Source organism: Chelonoidis abingdonii, chromosome 2 (genome assembly GCF_003597395.2).
Source record: "Chelonoidis abingdonii isolate Lonesome George chromosome 2, CheloAbing_2.0, whole genome shotgun sequence".
Classification (NCBI taxonomy): Eukaryota; Metazoa; Chordata; order Testudines; family Testudinidae; genus Chelonoidis; species Chelonoidis abingdonii.
In genome coordinates this window covers 172,452,595-172,469,271 of record NC_133770.1, presented here as the reverse complement: position 1 = coordinate 172,469,271, position 16,677 = coordinate 172,452,595, and the positions used below count along the sequence as shown (strand labels likewise).

At 43.8% G+C, this 16,677-nt stretch overlaps 1 protein-coding gene across 3 annotated transcripts in view; it reads left to right on the top strand.

The window, feature by feature from the left end:
- The window catches only part of DROSHA (drosha ribonuclease III), a 113,650-nt gene that overhangs the window by 653 nt on the left and 96,320 nt on the right, over nt 1–16,677 (top strand). For all 3 annotated transcript variants that reach the window (XM_032772238.2, XM_032772237.2, XM_032772239.2), the window contains exons 2-4: nt 7,702–8,562; nt 12,820–12,912; nt 13,929–14,163. In XM_032772238.2, the coding sequence (XP_032628129.1) occupies nt 7,709–8,562; nt 12,820–12,912; nt 13,929–14,163 (1,182 nt within the window). In that variant the 5' untranslated portion in view covers nt 7,702–7,708. The remainder of the gene's footprint in view (nt 1–7,701; nt 8,563–12,819; nt 12,913–13,928; nt 14,164–16,677) is intronic.

Here is a 16,677-nt window from a genome sequence, read left to right as displayed (position 1 = left end):
GCTTATAGCGGTATAGCTGTTGTGTGGGAAAGGAAATAACTGGTAGAATTAAAGTGGTATAGACCTGCTACTGTGGATGCAGTTATATTGGCATAAAGGTGCTCTAGTTATTCCTATAGAGGAAAAAGAATACCTGTAGTCACTTCTTATGCCATTAAAAATATCACTCACCTAACTGAAATAGCTCCTAACTGGTAAAACAACTTTTAAGTGTAAACAAGGCCTAAATGTGATGCAACCCTGTCATATCTCTCAGACTGACTGTCTGATGGCCACTTGCCACTACCCTTTCTGGCTTCAAGATCAGACATAAGGCTCTGTCTGTTGGTAGGATGGAGCGAAAATAGATTACTTTCAGAGGACTTTGCTCAAACAACATGCTTCTAGATTGCTAGTATGGGGAGTTTGGGTTTATCTGTGTCTAGATACGTAAATAGCTGCCATCACTATAGTATTAGTGGGAAGAAAAGAGAGTTTATTAGGGCTAGTCTACATTACAAAATTAAGTTAACTTAATTTAGGAGTGTGGGATACTGACAGCTGTGTGGCACTAGCAGGTGGAGCAAGCGCCCCCTTCCTCCCCCCCCCGAAGTGACAATCTGAGCTCAGTTTCACAGCCTGGAGCCTACCAGCAATGAAATTGACATTCTTGTCAGTTTTAAGGTCTGCCTCTGGCTCAGAGTGACAGTGCAAGGCTCAAAGCTGAAGCCATGAAACTGACAAGAATGTCAATTTCATGGCGGTAGTTTCCTTGCCCTGAAATTGAGCACCATGCTGCCTCACAGTTGGGTTGTCACCCCAGGGTGGGGGCTCCAGCTGTGAGTCAAGTGCCTGGCTGACAGCTGGAGAGGGGGAGGTGTAGCTGTGAGCCCCATGCTGTGAAAGTGAGAAGAATGACAACCAACAGGCAACGTAAGTAAATACATTGACATAAGTACTTTGTCTCTTGTGGAGGGCGAATTATTATGTTGAGATAGCAGACCACTTCCTTCGGCAGAAGCATCATTGTAGTGTAGACACTGGCATAATTAGGTTGACCTAAGCTACATTACATTGACCTAACTCTGTAGTATAGACTAAACTTGGGGTTTAAATGTGGACCCAAAATGAAGCTAAATTAAAATTGCAGCAAAGGGAACATCAAAATGACTTGTGCATTCTACATTATTCCACAACTTTTCATTTTCAAATCCATGTTTTGTTATCTGCAAGGTAACTAGATTATGATAATGAATCTGAGAATGTTATTTCCATGAGAGGTATGGGTAGATCGAGGACTGTAATCAGAGACAGTAGATGAATATAGTCCTTCCTTAGAATGTTTATTTCTTCTTATGTGACGATCCCTCAGCAGAAATATATGCAGTGGACTGCTCTAAGGCACCATTGTGCAGAGGCTTGTGCACTAAGTAGTCTAAGGTAACAAAAGTCCAGCTAGTTCTTTATATACAATTGTTGATAAAAGTCAGTAGAAAACTATAGACAGGCTGGATTAGTCCAAATGGAAAGATCTATTGCAGAAGTCCCCAAACTGTGGGGAGTGCGGAAGAGCATTCAGGGGTACATTGCAGGGTCCAGGCCAGCCTCCATTGGGGGTGGGGAGGGAGTGCCTCCCAGCTCTGCTCTTGGCCCCGCCTCCAGACACTGCTGTGCAACTGGCCACAGCCTCACTCCTGGCTACTGCTGTGGCTCCATTTGCAGCCACGGCCCCACTCCTGGCCCCAGAACCGCCCTCAGCTGGGGCCCTAGCCTTGCCCCCTGCCTCCCCCAATACCTCTGTCTGCATTTCCCCACCCCCAGCTCGGGTGGTGGGTAGGGAGGAGGGCTGCAGACAAGGGTGAGGAGGGATCGCTAGTTTATTAATATCACCAAGTATAGTGTTAAGATCTTGACTGGTAAACAGGAAAAGTATGAGACTGGAAAGTAGGCCTAATTGGTGAACAAAATAATGAGGGAATGAACTATTTTGCACAATACCTCTTTGGGGGATCCTTTAAAAATGAGATTTTTGCTGGGGAGATCATGACATGAGGTGGAAGCACATGGACTGGAAGGAATAAAAATACCATCACTGTCTCCAGAGACCTTGGGATCCACCACAATGCCACTTGAACTTTTGTTGTCTTGCTCCTGAAAGATTTTCTGTGCAGATTAGGCCAGAGAGTTGGATCCAGTGACTTCACCACCTCTACCATCTAAGTTCTGAGCAGCACTGGAATGTCAGACCCGGTTTCCTTCTGATATCACCTCCCTCCTGTGTTTTTCCTTCCCAACCTTATTTTAGTTCTCCTCTGTTCTGTCTTTCTCCTTTTGCTTCTGCCTAATAACAATCTGATTTAGCTGGCCAAGACCGTATCTTTTATAACACTGCTGTGAGCCCATGACCAGAGAGGCAGCTAAAAACAGTATCCTAAAAGCCCAACACTGGTACAAATTTGCCAGGTCTCAGAGCGGCCACTAAGGGCATGTGTTGTGCTTGTGTTTCTCCAAGTAAGAGCCAGAAACAGAAGCTGCATTTTTAATCTTTGCTATTCTTGTGTGTGTGTGTGTGTGTGTGTTTTTAAAGATAGCAGGGTCAGATTTTAACAACAACAGCTCCAGCCCATCTCAAAAAGGACAGTTATTACCATCATTTATACAGTCAGACAGTCTGTCAAACAGGAAGGGGGGAGGGAGGTTACCTTTTAAACCCCCCCCTGCCATTAAAGGGAATATGGAATACTGTTAAAATGAAAGCAGTACTTAATGTTTCATATGTCTAATGCTTTAAATGTTTTTTCCTTCTTTTTCTGCATCTTTAATAAAAGCTTATTAAGTTTTTTTGATGATGGTTGTTGCCACGGGACTAGGCTTGCAGTGGGCTGTGTGCTCTAAACCTGAAACAATGTTCAATTGTTGTGCAGTGATAGGGTCTCATTAATACCTTTTGGCTCTCTGGGCCCATTTATTCCATTGAAGTTAACAGGGAATGTGATTATGCCTTGGTTATCCCTGAATTTGGCTGCAAACATGCATCCAATTTGTAGAGCATCTGGCTAGGTAAATGACAAGTGGGGGAGTTAATGCTTACTTTTAAAATCATTGCATGTTTTATTTATTTCTTCATCGTTCATGGGTTGCTTGTTTTCTTAGATAGTGAGTTCTTTGACTGAAGGGATTGTGTATGTTTGGAAATTGCCAGGTGTGTTGTGAACACCAATATAGCCCCAATAACAATAATAATAATAATAATTAATAAATGAAGTATTGCACCTCAACCATGTTAAATAACAGGGCTGACACTCTGGACAAATCAAGGCTTCAGCCTGCTTTCTCAGTTAGGTCTGATCAAGCCTTCACCTGATTGTGAAATGTCAATACTGTTCAGAGTACCCTGCAGACTAGCACCACCAATTAAATTAGAGGACAAGAAGATTGGAAGCAGGTTTCCAAATATGTTTATATTTGTAGGGTAGACAAAGCCTTTATGATTCAAGGAAGACTTTATATCTTTGACACAGGTCGTTTAGTTTTTATATGCTCCATTATATGAAATTACCCCAATTATACTTTAAGATGCTGGTCGGTGGTGTTCGATGTTTTCTCTGTGTTTTAGAGGAATACTGTCAAGTTAAACACCACATTTAAACCCCCTCCCTAAAATAAACCTCCTTATGTTACCCCTTAGAATATCAAGATTGAAATAATTTTAAATATTGAATTTATTTTTTACCTTTTATGTATTTCACTTTTTACTTTTTCCTCACATTGAACAATGGTGTTTGACTAAAGGCAGCAGAGAATCCTGTGGCACCTTATAGACTAACAGACATTTTGGAGCGTGAGCTTTCGTGGGTGAATACCCACTTCGTCAGACGCAGGTAGTGGAAATTTCCAGGGGTAGGTATATATATGCTAGCAAGCAAGCTAGAGATAACGCTGGTTGTTCAATTCAGTGGGAGGGACCCTGTTTCTTAGCCGTGAGTGTGAAAATCAGGAGGAGAAACTGGTTCTGTAATTGGAAGCCTTTCCAGTCTTTGGATTTTTTTTAATCTTGAGCTTTGTTGTGTCCAAATTTGCAATGACTGAGTCAGTTTCTCTTTGAGTTTTGGTCCGCGTTTTTTTGCTGCTTCAGGATGGCCCTTATGGCTTGCATACGTGTGGCAGGAGGGCTTTTGAAGTTCTCTCCTACAGGTCTTTTTTGCTACTATTGCCATCCTGATATCGGATTTTGTGTCCGTTTTACTTTTCGTAAGTGGACTGTGCCGTTTGCGATGTACATAGCAGGGGCATTGCTCATTGATGGCGTTCTTCATTGGTGGAGGCAGTGTGAATGAACGCATGAGGTTGTGGTGATCGTTGGTGTTTGCAAGTGATGAACTGATGATGTTTGGGCTGAATCTGTTCGATTGTGTCACTTGGTGTCGATATGTGGCAGAGTTGGATCGAGGATTTGTTGCTATGTTAGTTTCCTAGCCTAGAAGTTACTATGTTACGTGTTTAAGTGCTGTGGAGAATACGGTTTCAGGTTTCGGCCGGGTTGTCTGTGGAAGGTTGCTGCCATCCAGACCTGTGAGTTGGGATCATTGTCCAGGATGGGTTGTAGTCCTTAGCGTTGGAGGTTTTAGTGGGGGCTGTATGTGATGGCTAATGTGAGTCCTGTTGGTTTCTTTCTTGGTTTGTTTGGATGGAGTGCTTCTGGGTACCGTTTGGGGCTCTGTTGATCTGTTTCCTCAATTTCCTCGTGTGGGTTTGTAGTTTGAGAGATGCTTTGTGGGAGTTTGTAGGTGTTTTGTCTTGTACTGAGGGTTAGAGCAATTGCGGTATGTACTCAGGTTGGCTGTAGAAATGGATCGTGTTATTGTGCCGGATGGAAGCTGGAGCTGAGTAGGCATTAGCGGTCGGTAGGGTTCGTTAGGTGCTGTTAATGTGACCTCATATTGACCGTCTGTGTCTGAGTGGACCTCCTGTGTCGATTGGTTCCCATGGCTGAGGTTGATGTGGAGTGGAAGGTGTTGAAATCTGGTTTGGAATTTTCTAGGTACCTTCCATGGTCCAAGATGATAGATTGTCTCAATGTAGGTAGGTAGATAAGGGCGTGGTGGATGGCAGAACTGAGAAGCGTTGTTCAGGTAGCCATAAAATAGGCTTATTGTGGGGCATTGCGGTGCCATTGCAGTGCTCACTTGATTCGGAGACTATATGTTCATTCAATTAATAGTTGTGTGTGGTAAAAGCCACGAAGCTCGCAGCAGTTGTGCTGTGCCATCAGTCAGGGATATGTCTAGACAGTTGTTCCATCTTGTGTGTGGGATGTTTGTGTAGAGGCTCTCATCCATGGTGGATAGGATGGTGTTTTCTGGGAGGTGACAATGCATTGTAGTTTCTCAGGAATCAGAGGTGTCACGGAGATTGGGAGTGCTGGTGCATGTGTCTGAGTAGAGATCACATATCCAGCCGTCTCTTCAGTGAGAGTGCCGATGCCGAGTGTATGTGGCGAGGGGGATTGGTGTGGTGCTTGGGTGAGGTGGGATGGTGGTAGTGTCGTGCGTGGTTGGTGGTTGTGGTTGCGCGTGTTGGCGTGGGGTGAGTGTGTGGTGGTGTGGATGGGGGTTGTTTGTTGTCGTGGTAGGTGATGTTGGGGGTGGCCTTGTAATATTTGGTATTGGAGAGTTGTCTGGGCTCCTTTTGGTAGCAGACTGTTCATGATGACAACAGCACCTCCTTTATCAGCCTCTTTGATGATAATGTCAGGGTGGTTTCTGAGGCTGTGGATGGCATTGCGTTCTGCACGACTTAGGTTATGAGGCAAGCGGTGTTGTTTTTCCACGATTTCTGCCTGTGTGCGTCGGCGGAAGCATTCAATGTATAGGTCCAGACTGTCATTTCGACCCTCAGGAGGAGTCCATGTGGAGTTCTTCTTCTTGTGCTGTTGATGGGAGGGTACCAGTGTATCAGTGCACGATTCAGTGTTGTCCTGGAAGTATTCTTTGAGTCGTAGACGGCGAAAGTAGGCTTCCAGATCGCCACAGAACTGTATCATGTTGGTGGGGGTGGCAGGGCAGAAAGAGAGTTCCTGAGATAGGACAGACTTTTCTTCTGTTCTATCTCGGGGACTCTCTGTTTGACTAGTTCCTTTCATTGTCTAGTTCTCATATATTAATACAATGCTGCAAGTTTTGGTTGCAACCACTGCAGGGGGAAAAAATCTTTATGATCTAAGGCACTGATTCTGCAGAAGACTTATGCACATACTTAACTTCATACACTGGGAGTAGTCCCACTGACTTGAATGGGATTGCTTACAGTGTGTAAAGCAGGGGTAGGCAACCTATGGCACATGTGCCAAAAATGTCACGTGAGCTGATTTTCAATGGCACTCACGCTGCCCGGGTCCTGGCCACCGGTCCAGGGGAGCTCTGCATTTTAATTTAATTCTAAATGAAACTTCTTAAACATTTTAAAAACCTTATTTAATTTACAGACAACAATAGTTTAGTTATATATTATACACTTACAGAAAGAGACCTTCTAAAAAGGTTAAAATGTATTACTGGCATGCAAAACCTTAAATTAGAGTGAATAAATGGCGACTCTGCACACCACTTCTGAAAGGCTGCCGACCCCTGGTATAAAGTTTAGTATATTATAAGCAGTGCTTCTATATCCTGGTAAATTTCCTAAAATCTGGGAATTTTTGAGTAAAATGTTTTGAATGAAAATTCCCAATTTCCTACATTGAAACATTTTACTCACAAATTCCCAGGTTTTGGGAAATTTACCAGGATATAGAAGCACTGTAAAAAGCTTTATCTGGGAATTTTTCACCAGATTTGGGAAATGTTTAGTACTAGGTTGGGAAAAGTTGGCATCACGATATAGAAGCACTGATTATAAGCCTTTTCAGGATTAGGGCCAAAATAGGTAGCATAAACTGCCATTGTCTCTCTGTTTGACAGATAATAGGGTAGCTGGGATTTGATATAACAGGAAAAGTTGGTGAAACCCTCATGCTCAAGGTTTAAAATTATATGAGAGGCCACCTCTTGTGCACCTTTATAGGATGGTTATTGCAGAAGTTGAAATTCAAGGATTTTGTGATTTTTATTTTTTAATAAAAGTTAATTTTGTGTTTGAAGGTTTTGCATCATAGTGGCTGGTGAACAGGAATGTGTATGAATGATCAGGTAAACATTTGCCCTGCTCAGACAATGTGCTAGTAGAACATATTACTGGATTAGGGATTTAGGAGAGATTTTTACGGAAATAATAACCAATATGGAGGTACTGGAGCCCAGATTGCTCCTGTCTCCATTGAGGGGAATGACAAAACTGTTGATTTCAGTGGTTTAGGATCGGACCCATACCACCCAATACAATTTTTTTCTTAGATCCACTGTTGAGTATTGATTGATGTTTTACTGATGTACAGTTTTCTCATTGACACCTGAGGACGCCAGGCTATATATAAAGAGAGCAGACTCTTGTAGACAATATTTGCTGTCCAGCTCTTGGAAGAGATTGTTTTGCCCTTGAGTTGAACAGAACTGGGTACAAGTAGCAAGGGGTGCCTTGACATTTCAGTTGAGGCTTGAACTTGATATTCAAGAAGTTACCTTTGTTACAGAATAAGACTTAAAAAAGGCGGCAGACAATTAGCCCTTCCCCCCACCGTTAGACTCATGTGGCATTCTACATTTTATCTCTTCTTTTCCATTGAAGGTGAAAGATGTCTTTCCATTCTGGACGAGGATGCCCACGGGGTCGAGGAGGACCTGGAGTAAGAACGTCAACACAAACCTTCAGATCTCAGAACCTGAGACAGCTTCACCCTCAGCAGCCTTCAGTGCAGTACCAATATGACCAGCAGATAGCTCCTCCGACTACCTACTCAAGCCCTCCAGCCACAGGATATGTGCCTCCCAGACCCGATTTTATACCGTATCCGTCCCTGGTACCCCCTTCACCACAGAGTCCAATCAGCCATTGTCCCATGAGGCCACCTTTTCCAAACCATCAAGTAAGGCAGAGTTTTCCAGTCCCTCCTTGTTTCCCTCCTGCTCCTCCACCAGTCCCAAATCCCAGTAATTCCCCAGTACCAGGGGCCCCATCTGGACAAAACACTTTTCCCTACATGATGCCACCTCCTTCAATGCCTCATCCTCCACCACCACCGGTGATGCCGCAGCAAGTTAATTATCAACCTGTCTACTCTACAGGCTATTCGCAGCAGGCTTTCCCACCTCCTAATTTTAATAGTTATCAACATAACTCAAACTCCTTTCAGAGCAGCAACAGTAATAGCAGCAGTAGCAGTAGCAGTCATTTCCGGCACACAAGCCAATATCAGGTAGAAAAGACCCAAAGTGAACGAAGGTCTCCAGAGAGGAGTAAGCACTACGATGAGCATCGGCACCGTGATCATAGTCATGTACATGGAGACAGACATCGGCCCAGTAACCATGGAGATCGGCGGGATCGGGGAAGGAGCCCTGACAGGAGAAGGCAAGAAAGCAGTCGGCACAGGTCAGATTATGACAGAGGAAGGACACCGCCTCGCCATAGAAGTTATGAACGAAGCAGGTAAATCAATGATCTGTGAATTTAATGGGGGCTCAAATTGTTGCCTGGAGAGGGAGAATGCTTTGGTTTGGGAGTAGCACTTTATTGCAGACTCAGGCAGAGACTACTTCTTAGAGTCACCAATAGCTCTGCCCCAGCACCCGTTTCTCGTGGTATGCTGAGCTCGCACACGTAGGCTCTGATCCACTTGGATTTTCTTTAGCTGCTCCAGGTCCTCATGCAGTTCGTTGTCCTGCCCGTTGATCAGAACCTGGCTGTGTTTGCTGGCCTTAATGGCCTTCTGTCTGTTGAGGAATCATTCAGGGATCTTGTACTGTTGAGGTTCTGCATGATGGTGATGACATGCACTTCATCCTCCGTCAGTTCTCCAGATTTCTTGGTCAGGTTAATGTCTGCTTTTCTCTGCACCACGTGGGCACAGCGCTGGCCCACACCCTTGGTGGTGATGATGGTGGTTTTCCACTGCCAGTTGTTGGTGTTGGGCACTCGGTGGATGTGCTGGAATTTCTTATTGATCACTAGAGACATGGTGGCTGACTACTTCACACTCAGGGAGAGTTGCCATCAGGGAGTAGGGGTGCTCTGTGTTGATTATCATCAACTTGTGTATAGAACCAGCATAGGGAAGATGCTTTACAGGCTCTTATGAATAGACGATCCATGCCCAAGAACTTGGAATCTAGGGCCTTGGCTACACTTGAGAGTTACAGTGCAATAAAGCCACCAACAGCGCTGTAACTCACTCCCCGTCCACACTGGCAAGGCACATACAGCGCTGTAACTCCATGGCTACAGCGCTGCTTTTACTCCACCTCCCCGAGAGGAATAAAGAGTATAGCGCTGCTGTGCTGGGATGCCAGTGTAAACAGGGAATAACCTTAGTATGCAGTGACTGACCTCTGGAAGCTTCCCATAATCCTTTTAAGTGAAGATTCCGCTCTTTGTTTTGTTGTGAACTCCGGGCTCCAAAGCTGCTTATCAAAAAACCAAACATAGCTACTGTTTGCAGTGAATGAGCAGAGGCAGGGGAGCTCCCTTTGGAACACCCACAGCTAGTGTTTGCTTGAGGAGAGAAGCACTGCGGCAGGCAGTGGGTGGGGAGTCCGTTTCGGCAGCGGCTGCTTATCTCGTCTGTGAGGAAAAAAAGAAACAGCTGCTGTTTGCTTTCAGTGAGTGAGAGAGAGGGGTGGGGAAGGGAAGGGGTCGGAACTTGCAAGGCAGGGAACTGACACAATGTTGGCTCCAAAAGTCCACTCTCTCTCTCTCCCCCACACTCCCTGTCACACTCCACCCTCCCCCCCTTTTTGAAAAGCACACTGCAGCCACTTGAATGCTGGGATAGCTGCCCATAATGCACCGTTCCCAATGTGGCTGCAGATGCTGCAAATGTGGCCACAACAGTGCGCTGTCAGCTGTCAGTGTGGACAGACCACAGCACTTTCCCTACTCAGCTGTACGAAGACAGGTTTAACTCCCAGTGCTGTACAGCTGCAAGTGTAGCCATACCCCAAGGCTGAGATCCTGCAAAGAAAACTGTGTATGCCAATCCTTGCTCTAACTTAGAGCCTCATTAATATTAATAAGGCTCTGCATGGAGACCCATTGACTTCAGTGGGACTCCTGATGGGCCTAAGGATCTGCCTGTGTGGTTCTGTGCAGGATCAAGACCCAGTTATCCAATATGTAAACTCAGGAAGGGATGGGACAGAACTCAACATAAGGAGTGTGAATGAACAGAGACGTTCCAACTTGTGTTGTCATTTTAGTTCAACTTTCACTGGGTGTCTTTGTATCTGAAGTATGGATTAGATACCTAACTTTAGGCCTTTATTTTTAAAAATTTGAGATTTTATCTTAGGAAGTTTAACCCTTCTCTGCAATTGCATAGGCTTCTTGAGAGAAAGGTGTTTTATTCAGGGGTGGCTCTAGGGATTTTGCCGCCTCAAGCAGGGCAGGCAGGCTGCCTCCGGCGGTTTGCCTGCGGAGGGTCCGCTGGTCCCGCGGCTTCGGCAGACCTCCTGCAGATGTGCCTACGGGAGATCCTCTGAAGCCGCGGGACCAGCGGACCCTCCGCAGGCAAGCCGCCGGAGGCAGCCTGCCTGCTGCCCTCGCAACGCCGACAGATCTCCCCCAGCGGCGTGCCGCCTCAAGCACGCGCTTGGTGTGCTGGGGCCTGAAGCTGCCCCTGGTTTTATTGAGAAACCTGGAGAAGGAAAGGAGTTGTAAAAAAATGAAACAATCATTTAAAAAGCTAATATAACGGATCAAAGAGAACAAAATGTGATCAGCATTCAAGCATCATGAAAAGAAAGGGTTATGGAATACTGTGCACGTTGTAGGTGACTTAAGTATTCAGTACATAATTCCGCAAACTACATTTCAAAGTTAAAAGTTCAGTTTTACTCAGAAAGCAGGTATATTAAAATGGTAGCTTTTTGCCCATAGATTCATAACTTTTTAAGGCCACTGAAATCTGGTTTCCCTGTGTTTTTGGTGTCGTATCTGTTCACTTTTAAAGATTTTCCTGCTTTGATTTGTTTTGATCCAGAGCTAACCAACAAATCAGATCGCATGGGCCTTGCTCTGGAGATCATACACTCTAAACTTAGAAAAAGCACAACAAGGAAAGATGAAGAAAGGGGTACATAATATGTGTTAAATTTGTTTGGCTGTGCATATTTCATAAGGTTACAAGATTTTTTTGTGTGCACGTGTATAAAAATATATACCAGTATGTGTGTGTACGTTAATAACTTTGATTCAAATTCCTATTATCCCTGCAGAGGCAGCCCAGCTATGGTAGACATCTGTCTATTCCTTCTTGTGCATCAACATGGTTATTTATTAACTTTTTTATGTCTGTACAATCTGACTGACAGCAGTGAGTTAACATCTGTGTCACTGATGACCAAATTGGGTCAGCAAGAACTTTTTTCCTGATGGTGATGTGTGAGGAGGAAGGAGCCCAGGTTGAGCTTACAGTTGAGGGGAAATATATTTTTATTTATAAATGGAGTACATTTGATATGGAAATCACTGAAAAACAATAAACCATGGAATCTCATGGTTTAAATTTTACAGCTACTTAGCTAAATGTTTGAAGCCCTGAACATTGAAATACAATCTCCAAACCTGCCCTGGGAAGCCTTAAGATCTCTGGTTTCTTCTAAGAATTGCCCCAAGAAATTGTTTTTAAATGTTGTAACAACTGTGGCTTAGATATTGGTTGTATAATGGCAACTACAATGTTGGAACTGTGATAATAACTGGTTAATGGTTGAGTAGGGTGACATCTGGTCCTGTTTTTAAAGGGACAGTCCCATTTTTTCGGACTTTTTGTTATATAGGTGCCTATTACCCCCTACTCCCTGTCCTGTTTTTTCACAGTTGCTATCTGGTCACCCTATGGTTGAGGATGGTCTGAGAAGTATCCGTGTAAACCGCATTTCTCAGTACAACAGAAAACAATTGCAAGAGCTTTCTTCTGGATCTGATTTTTTTTTTTTTTTTACTTCAACTGAATATTTCTTTAAAAAAGCATCTTGGAGAAAACTCTGAAATATTATTTTGTAAGTTGTCATGCAGATACAGTGCTTGTAAAAAGTGCCAGTTTATGCTAGTGAGTGAAGGCCGCTAGCCACAGAACATCGGGAGTGGTTGTGTTTAGGACTGCTTGTGCCTGTAAATTTACTCATGTATAAGTGTTCATAGGATGGGGGTCATAGTCATTAGGCTATGGAGACATCTTTTTTTGGTTGGTGATCTTAGTTTATTTGTATGCACTTTTGAGGTGGCTATGAAGGTCAGAGGGCTTGTATGAGAAATGTGTTTGAATTATTGCTGCAATTCTGAAGTTATTGTGTGTGGAATAGTTTCTTGCTCAGTCTCTGAGTGAAAGAATGGTAGCAGGTGAAGTAAGTAGGCCATTCATTTATAAGAGAAGAATGACAGGCAGAATGGGAGTGACTCAATGGTATATAATATCGGCTGTTCTATACTGAGAATAAATTAATAGGATATTAAGATAGATGTCCTTGTGATGAGAGCAGGGAAGGTGGAGGAGACTGTCTGTCATAAATTTCTTGAGGAATAGATTGACACCACAAGGCTTTTAGGTTTCGTGGAATCGGACTGTTGGAACACACAACTTACAACACTGCTGACAATTGACTTAAAACTGGTTCTGTGCTGTTTCAGGAACAGTATTTACAAAATTCAGGATTTTCTGTTTAATCTGTTTGTTTTAAATTCTTAAAGGGAACGGGAGAGGGAAAGACATAGGCGTCGTGATAGCCGAGGATCGCCATCTTCAGAGAGGTCCTACAAAAAAGATTACAAAAGAACCGGGAGGTAAGATGGGATATTTGATCTTGAAAGTCTTATCAGGCTGTGCATGTGTACATGTACATATATTTGCCTCAAGATGGACAAGATTCAGTCCTAGCCTGGTAACAACTTTCCTTTATATGAAAATGTCATGACTTCAAAGTTTGATATCTTGAGGCCCTTCAAAGCTAGAAACAGGAAAATTTTACCATTGGACAGTGGACTTCCCTGCTGCACAGTGGGAACCCCTTAGCACCCTCTGCTAGCCTATAAGATGCCCAGATCTCAGAATTTAGAATCATGACATATTTACATGTAGAATGACTGTTTTAGGTCATTTTAGAGGTCTTTATGGCTTTGTCTGAGCTCTATATTGCTGGCCTCATGTTAGCTTTATTGGTTTTATAGGTGGAGGTGTACAAAAAATAGTCCAATAATGTTTTGAAAACTTCCTAAAACACTACTAAGACAGTTTTCACATATTACACAGAGTGAATAGGGAATATATGAAAATCTGACGTGGTGGGAAAGGGTTCTTTCTACGTGAATAATATGACCATTCCATACTCATGCTGATAAAATTTTTATGTCAGTCTTCCCTTTTTAAAAAAAACAAAACAAAATGTTTACTTTTTCAGGGTATGGCTGATTTGCTTCAAACCTTTAAAACAAAACTAAACGAAAAAACCCCCCTCCAAATCTCATTTGATGTGAAAATAAGCATTTTTAGGCTAAAATGAGGGATTTTTTGAGAGTTACAGTGTGGTCAAAAATAGGCCTTAAAATTACAAAGGGCTTTCAGTCTTAACGCCAGAGTTGCTGCTAAATGACTCCATATACTAGATTTGTACCAAAAGCTAATATTTACTGTTGAAAGTTAACCTCTTAAAATAAGGAAATACCCAGTGAACGCTACTACAAGTCATATGGTAAAATGACCTATTGATTTGAAGTAAACTATTCATTTTGTATTATAACTATATCAATATTAAAAAACAAAACAACTTGTGATTGATTTTCTTTCTTTTCTCCCATTGAAGCCGATCCCCCAGACGAGAGAGGAAGAGACCTCGATGGGGGGAGGAGGAGAGAGAGAGGTGGTCAGAGAATCAGAGTGCCAGTAAAGAGAAGAGTTATACCTCTATAAAAGACAAAGAGCCAGAGGAGATCATTTCAGAAAAAAATGAAGAGGAAGATGAAGAATTGCTCAAGCCTGTGTGGGTTCGTTGTACCCATTCAGAAAGCTACTATTCAAATGATCCTATGGATCAAGTGGTACGTCTATGAAGATCCCTCAGTTACTATGTACTATCCTTGTATACAGTGATTACTACAAGCATTTTAACAGCTTTACATTTTTGTTTTATCCAATGCTTAATGCTCCCCAATTTTCTTTTCCTTCTAGTTTTATTTTCATCAGTCTTCAGTTATTTGTATTTTGGTAATGTAATCCACAGGTGCAGATATCTGCAGACCATGTTTGTGGATAGCGGATGGATGCAGATCCAAATTTTATATCTAGAGGCCTGCAAATCTGTGGATATCTGTAGACCATGTTTGCAGATCACGGATCGGATGCAGATGCTGATTTTGTATCCACACAGGGCTCTACCGATAACTACAGTGTACAGTTGAATGCAGTTCTCTATCGTCAGGGTCAGCTGGTGAAAGGATGCCTTTACATATGTCCCAGTGATTTTATACGAAGTTCCCATGCTTCACTGGACCGTTTCTGGGAAATGTTTGTTGTTTTGTTGATTTTTTTTCATTTGTTCATTCTGGAATGATGAAACCACACTATATTTTAAGACATTAATATTGCAAAGCCTCTGTTGCAGGGCAAGTATGCCCAGTCAGGGGAACTGTCCTTGATGCAGGGCAGGATGGCCTAATAGCCAAAGTCAGTGGGGCCACCCTTTAGTGCAGGCCGGGGTGGTACGGTCTTGGGGCTGAACTCAATAGGACTGCTTGTCTAAGTGAGGCAGTATGGCCTGGTGGACATGTTACCCAGTGTTCTTTCAACCCAAAGCTCTTGGTAACTTTTACTCTGTGTGAGGTGGTGTCAGGAAATAAATCAGGAGGGACACAGCCGTCTGATCGATAGATGGCTGGCACAAACAGGACAACATAAGAGTACTTTCACTTAAAGATACACTTGACTTAGTCTCAAGCACTTACACATGTCTGCAACAAGTTAGTAAAACACCCCCAACCCTTGATAATTACCAAAGCTGAGTGTGGCTCTCGAGTGAAACAGTAGCAGGCTTCCGGTGGCCAAATATTCCGTCTGCTGGTGGGGACTTGAAGATGTATCCAGAGGGAGAGTCCAAAAAGGGTCCCCAAACAAGTCCAACTATCTCAAGCTTTTTCCCTTATTTATACATTAGTAATAGAATGACATAACCCTTAAAGAAAACTTGTAAAGCAAGCAGTTCCAATGGGCAAGCAAGAGGCTCCTTCTGATTGTTGATTAACTAGATGTGGGTTCTTCCAGAGTTTGCAGCCTTGAGACCCCAATAGACACTCCTGGGGCACATCCTGCTCTTTTAAAATGCATGTATCAGCAACTTCAACACAATTCTTATCAGGAAGGAAGCGGGGCCAGGCTGCCCTTTCTGTTGCACCTCAAAACCCTCTCATCTCCTGTCTTGGTCAAGCTGAGACTGCTGAATGGCCAATTTACAGCTTGCTGACTAGGCTGCCTTTAACAATAAGCCATAGTGGTATCAGGCACTTTACTAGTTTGCCAAAGTCCCCATACAGCCAGGCAGGGGGTGGCTCGGTGGCCGGGGTAGGGAGACCCAGGCCCTCCCTATTCCACCAGCCCAGGGCCCTATCAGCGGTGAGTGTATCCGCTATGGAGTTAGGGGGGATCCCTTCAAAACACACTGACTCTGTTCCTGGTTCCACAATTGGATCAATGTCTATTGCCCCTGGGCTACTTCCTGCCCTGTCTTCCTGTGCTGTAGTCCACAGGTCCTCTGTATCTCTAGGGTCATTGGTCGGCGAAGTTCCTGATGACTCCTTTCCCTAGTGGGCTTCCATGGGTAGCCAGGTATTTGCCTGGCCTGTATGGTATGGGTCGATCCTGAGCAGGAGCCCACAACACACATTCATAGAATGTCAGGGTTGGAAGGGACCTGAAGAGGTCATCTAGTCCAACCCCCTGCTCAAACCAGGACCAATCCCCAGACAGATTTTTGCCCCAGTTCCCTAAATGGCCCCCTCAAGGATTGAACTCACAACCCTGGGTTTAGCAGGCCAATACTCAAACCACTGAGCTATCCCTCCCCCACGTTCTTTACTCCTGGGGGAATTCTGTGCCACAGTGTGTGCATGGAATTTATGTCCCCTGCAAATTTCTTTGCTTCCTCACAGAAAAATGACTTTCTGATGGGGAAGCAAAGGGAAGCCACAACAGTGGTCATGTGACCCTCCCCAGCAGTATTTTCAGCAACCCAGGACAGCTGGCAGAGAGGTAAATCACTTTTGGGCAGGCAGCGGGACTGGTGAAAACCTGGCTAGTGGCTTCTACTGTGCGCCAGCCTTAGCTGCTAGTCCCTGCTGCAGAAAGCTCTGCAAACTCCCACTTCTGTGCAGCCAGTGGCCTGTGCTCCTCAGTGCCATGCTGGAACCTCCACATTTATTTGACAAATACAATTTGCAGAATTTTGCAGAATTTTAAAATATTGTGCACAGAATTTTTATTAATTTGGAGCATAATTTTTAATTTTTTTGGTGCAGAATGCTCTCAGGAGTAGTCCTCAATGGTCAGCCCAGACTGAGCTG